Here is a 5000-nt window from a genome sequence, read left to right as displayed (position 1 = left end):
CTTGCAGCCGGACATCAAAGCTGCTTTGAGGGTGCGATGAAAACGTTCAACCATTCCATTGGCAGCGGGGTTGTAGGCAGTTGTCTGATGTAAGGTGATGCCTAGGAGATTTGCTAATGATGTCCACAATTGAGAGGTGAAAGTGGTACTCCTGTCAGAAGTAATATGCTTAGGGATACCGAATCTTGCAATCCATCCTGTGAGCAAGGCAGATATACGTAAGGCGGACGTTACAATTTCCATGGGAATGGCTTCAGGCCAACGAGTGGAGCGGTCGATGACGGTAAACAGGTAACAATGTCCTTGTGATGAGGGTAGGGGGCCTACAAAGTCGACGTGAATGTGGGTGAAACGGCGCTGAGGTTGAGGAAAGGTGCCGAATCCTGAATCTGTGTGTCGATTTACTTTGAAAGTTTGGCAAGAAATACAGGTTGGGACCCAATCGTTAGCACCCTTAGAAATGCTGTGCCAAATGAAGTTCGTCTTCAGCAGCTGTGCAGTAGAACAGTACGAGGGATGTGAAAGGCCGTGAATGAAATCAAACACCTGTCGGCGCATGGGAGCAGGAATCCAAGGTCGCGTTCTACCAGTACTGGCGTCACAGAGGAGGGTGGTGTTAGAGTCATCGAGGGGGATGTCTTCCCAACGGAGGGATGTGCAGGATGTCCTACTTGCTTGATACTCTGGATCCTGTCATTGGGCTTCAGCCAGAGCGTTGTAATCAAAATCCCAGTTGAATGGCAGCCAACATGTTTCTTGACAGGGCATCGGCAACGGGATTCATTTCCAAGGGACGTGTTGAAGGGTGCAATTGTATTCAGCCACGGCGGATATATGTCGGCGTTGACGGGCGGTCCAGGCGTCAGACTGTCGAGTGAAGGCGTGCACCAGAGGCATGTGGTCTGTGCGAAAGACAAAGGGCGTACCTTCTAAGAAATGGCGAAAGTGACGGACAGCCAAGTGCACCGCCAGCAATTTGCGATCGAAGGTAGAATAACCCGATTCTGCCTTGGACAGTTTTCTGCTGAAGAAGGCCAATAGGCAGGGCGAGCCGTTGACAACCTGTTCGAGTAGTGCACCAATAGCGACTTTGCTAGCATTGGTGGAGAGAAGGAGAGGGGCATGTGACATGGGAAAAGTGAGAGCAGCAGTGGTTGATAGGGCTTTTTTGCATTGCAGAAGGCCACTTCTTGAAGGTGACCCCACTTCAGGTCTTTTGGCTTGCCCTTGAGGGAGGTGTAGAGGGGAGCAAGAGTGGCGCAATGGCTGGCAGAAACAGTTGATAATAGTTGATCATGCCCAAGAATTCCCAAGGAGCTTTGACGGTCGAAGGCATGGGGAAGTTTTGGATGGCTGCTACCTTCTCAGGGAGGGGATGGACTCCTTCAGGAGTGATGCGGTTGCCTAAGAACGATACTTCCTTGGCGCCATAGGTACACTTGTCATAACGGACTAAAATGCCGTTTTGTTGCAGGTGGTCGAGATCAATGAGCAGGTGACGGAGGTGTTCCTCTTTTGAGGAAGAGAAAACAAGTATGTCGTCCCCTAAGATGCCATCTAGTATGAAGGCCAAACCAGGAGTAATTGAAGGTGTATGTACCAAACAGAGTGGTGATGGCGATCTTGGGGATGTCTTCTGGTTCATATGTACCTGATAATACACCTTCAGGAGGTCGAGCGTGGAGAAAACCTTCGCTTTGTGTAGGTAGGAGGTCACATTGGTGATGTTTGGGATGGTTTAGTGATCTAGTTTTGTTTGCATATTCAGGCGCCTATAATCCCCGCATGGACGGAGGGAGCCGTCTTTCTTCAGAACAATGTTCAAGAGTAACGACCATGGGCTGGTGGCCTCTTGGCAAAGGCCCATTTCTGTAAACGTCCGAATTTTGCGAAGAGTGGGGGTTGCGTCGTCTTGATATGGTGATAAATACCATGCTTGGCAGCAGCTTAGGGCGTTTGGCAAAGTTCAGGACTAAAAACTTCCGTGTACGACGTGAGGAGGTGGGCGTAGGCATCCATGGGTGCGCTGATGTGGAGAGCGAGGTTTGAGGGGGTGGGTTGAAGAGGTGTTGACCAGTATGAGTCTGCGTTTGCATCTGCGTCGGTGGGCAACATCGACCAGAAGGTGGAAATGAGAGAGGATATCCGCACCGAGGATTGGCAATGTGATGTCAGCAACGAGACACTTCCAATTGAATTTACCGTTTTTCAAACGATATTATGAGGTTCTCGTAACCGAGGTGGGTATCGCAGATCCGTTGGCAGCTACCAGGCGGACGTCGGCTGACGTAGACAGACTACGTCGTGTCCTGAAGAGTTCCCTTGGAAAAGAGAACAAGCACCCGTGTCTACCAAAAATCATATGCCTGTTCGTGCATCATGTAAAAAGAGAAGATTAGAAACACGGGAGGCCACCGCAAAGAGCGATGGCCTACTTACACGTTTTTTGCCCACTGACAGTCCTCGGCACATTTCTTCGCGGCTGCCCCGAATCTGTAGTGGTAGTAGCAAAATTGCGGCCGATAGGCAGCAGTAAGTGGCTGTAGAAGTCATTGGTTGGGGTGCGATCCAGTTGTGGGTGATGGGTGGCTTTGTCGCTGCTCCGGCACATCACGGTGTAAGCGTGTATGTCCTACGGCATTCACGTCAGCTTTGGTTGACGTTGAATAGGCGTCCTCTTCGTCAGGAGTGGAGGCGTTGATGAAGGTCTTGAAGGTCGTGAAGTGGCTGTCCAAAATGGCGTCAGCTTTAGTCATCAAGTCCTTTATGAATAAACTATCAACATCGGGTATGGCAGCGCGTACAGGTTCAGGTAAACGGGATACCCAAAGGCCGTGAAGTAGGTTCACATAACGAAGAGAGCCGTCTGCGGCTGGTTGCAGTTGAACGATACTGGTCATTTCCCTGAGAGCGAGCGAAGCCCTTTGGTCCCCCAACTGTTTTTGACAGAGATGAAAAAGCTTTGCTATACGGGCGGGTGGCGACGGCTATACTGCTGCAGAAGGTATGTTTTGAGGGCGTCATACACTATTGGGGTGTCTCCTTGTTCACAAAGACAGTTGGATATTTCCGGAAAGATGTCCTCGTGTATCGCCGTGAGAACATAATCTGCTTTGGTGGTTGAGCGAGTCACGCCCTTGATGCAGAACTGGACTTCTGCGCGCTGAAACCAAGCAAACGCCTCTCCGCTGGCGAACGACGAAAGTTTCAATGGGGCGGCGCCAACTTCCCTGGAGTCCGCCATAGTACCAATGACGGGGAGGGGGGGTGGAAGGCGGGAGGAGCGAGCCGACTTCTGGGGTCACCAATGTGACGGGCCGAGAGAAGCTGTGACTAAGAAGTCAGAATGAAAGCAACTGAGTAACATCATTACAGAACATCAGTTTACATATACATCAAGTCCAGGCAAAAAGGACATAAGAAAATAACAGGCAATTTCATGTTCAACCGACAACCGGTTCTGTAACAGCTAACGGTGAGAATATCAGACCTGTTTATTCAGGTCCCTGTCAGTGGGAGAGGAGAGCGAAGATACAAAGCATAATACATTCATAAAGAAAGAAATGTCGTTATTATGTACGATCGTGTGACACACGGTTGGTACAGCAGCTCTTCCAGGAGGATACTCTACTCCTTGTTCCTTATTCTTTGGTAGTACCATATCCTCTGTGCCTTGGTCTTCCAGTGTCTTGGGTTAGAGTTTTCTGTCGTGATGGTACACTCAGGCAATCTATGCTATCTTATTTTTCTTATTATTTTTTTTTTAAGTTTACATAGTTTACACATGAAAGATCCATTTTAATGAATTTAATGCTCATGAGTTTTTCATTCAACCTGTTCTTTGATATCATCTTTTTTTGAAGATTATTTATATCTCTGTTCCTTCCCTCAGTTGGTAATTTTTTTTCAAACTATGTTACTAGTTTAGTATATATATATATATATATATATATATATATATATATATATATATATATATATATATATATATATATATATATATATATATATATATATATATATTAGAAAACATTTCCGAGAGCTGTTTTTTAATCATTGATACCTTTTACCTCAGTTTCCCTAGTTCCTAAAGATAGGTATTTGGTTTTTTTTTGCCATATAGATATTGCAAGATTACAATATATAATGGTAAAAAATTGCGTTTCTTTCGAAAAAAAATATTATGCAAAAGAATGTTACATTTTTTTTTTATTTTCCACTTTGCATATCAGATAAAACAATTGAATACACACGATAAAAGATAAAGAAACACTTTTGTAGCTACCTTATTAGAAAAGTGTGTGACTGGACGAAATAAAAATCATCCAGGATGAATTTCCCAGGAATCTGGAACCTTCAACTCGGAAAACAAATGTATTTTAGCTTTTTATTTACTTATTTTTTTTTTTTTTCTTTGCAGTGGCAAAGTAAATCATGTTTTCTAGAGAAATACCCTAAATAGGTTTCACTCTATTTTCATATTTTCACCGAGAGAAATTTATGGTCAAGTTCAGGTGTCAGGAGTGAAGTGATATTTCACCATTAAAGGAAAAAATTGCATTTTCATTTCCTGAGGTAGAAATGGGGAAACGAGAAGAAAACATTTAGTATAGCCTTTAACAGCTATATATTCAGTTATTGCTTTTCTTCTTTAATTCAGAACAAAAAGTCTATTTGAAATAGAATTTTACATTCGGTATATATGAAAATTTTAGACGCATATGCGTCGAAATAGTTTTTCCATGTCACTGATGTGATTTCAGCACAACGAAGGTCTTGAACAAGTGTTTGGCTCAGTGTAAATGTTGATTTACTTCTGTTGAAGTTGTTTAATACGAATCCATTTCAAGAACAGTTCCCTTTTTAACATCTTGGTTTTGCAAGCAATGCTGTACCTAAGATTAACCTTATATAACATAAGTATGAAGAAAATGATGTACTTAATTTGTGAAATAACGGCTATAAAGGTGGTTATTTTGCAAAATAGCAGAAAATATCCT

The 5000-nt window shown here is 44.2% G+C and overlaps 1 protein-coding gene across 1 annotated transcript in view; it reads right to left on the bottom strand.

Annotated features, from left to right (window-relative positions):
* The window catches only part of LOC137615531 (uncharacterized), a 6122-nt gene that overhangs the window by 450 nt on the left and 672 nt on the right, over nt 1-5000 (bottom strand). The window contains exons 2-3 of the mRNA XM_068345443.1: nt 2826-2995; nt 1300-1512 (exon numbers count right to left, since the gene is read on the bottom strand). Of these exons, the coding sequence (XP_068201544.1) occupies nt 1300-1512; nt 2826-2995 (383 nt within the window). The remainder of the gene's footprint in view (nt 1-1299; nt 1513-2825; nt 2996-5000) is intronic.

This window comes from Palaemon carinicauda, chromosome 2, assembly GCF_036898095.1.
Source record: "Palaemon carinicauda isolate YSFRI2023 chromosome 2, ASM3689809v2, whole genome shotgun sequence".
In the NCBI taxonomy this organism is placed as follows: domain Eukaryota; kingdom Metazoa; phylum Arthropoda; class Malacostraca; order Decapoda; family Palaemonidae; genus Palaemon; species Palaemon carinicauda.
The sequence above is the reverse complement of the archived record's forward strand: the minus strand, read 5'-3'. Positions and strand labels throughout refer to the sequence as shown.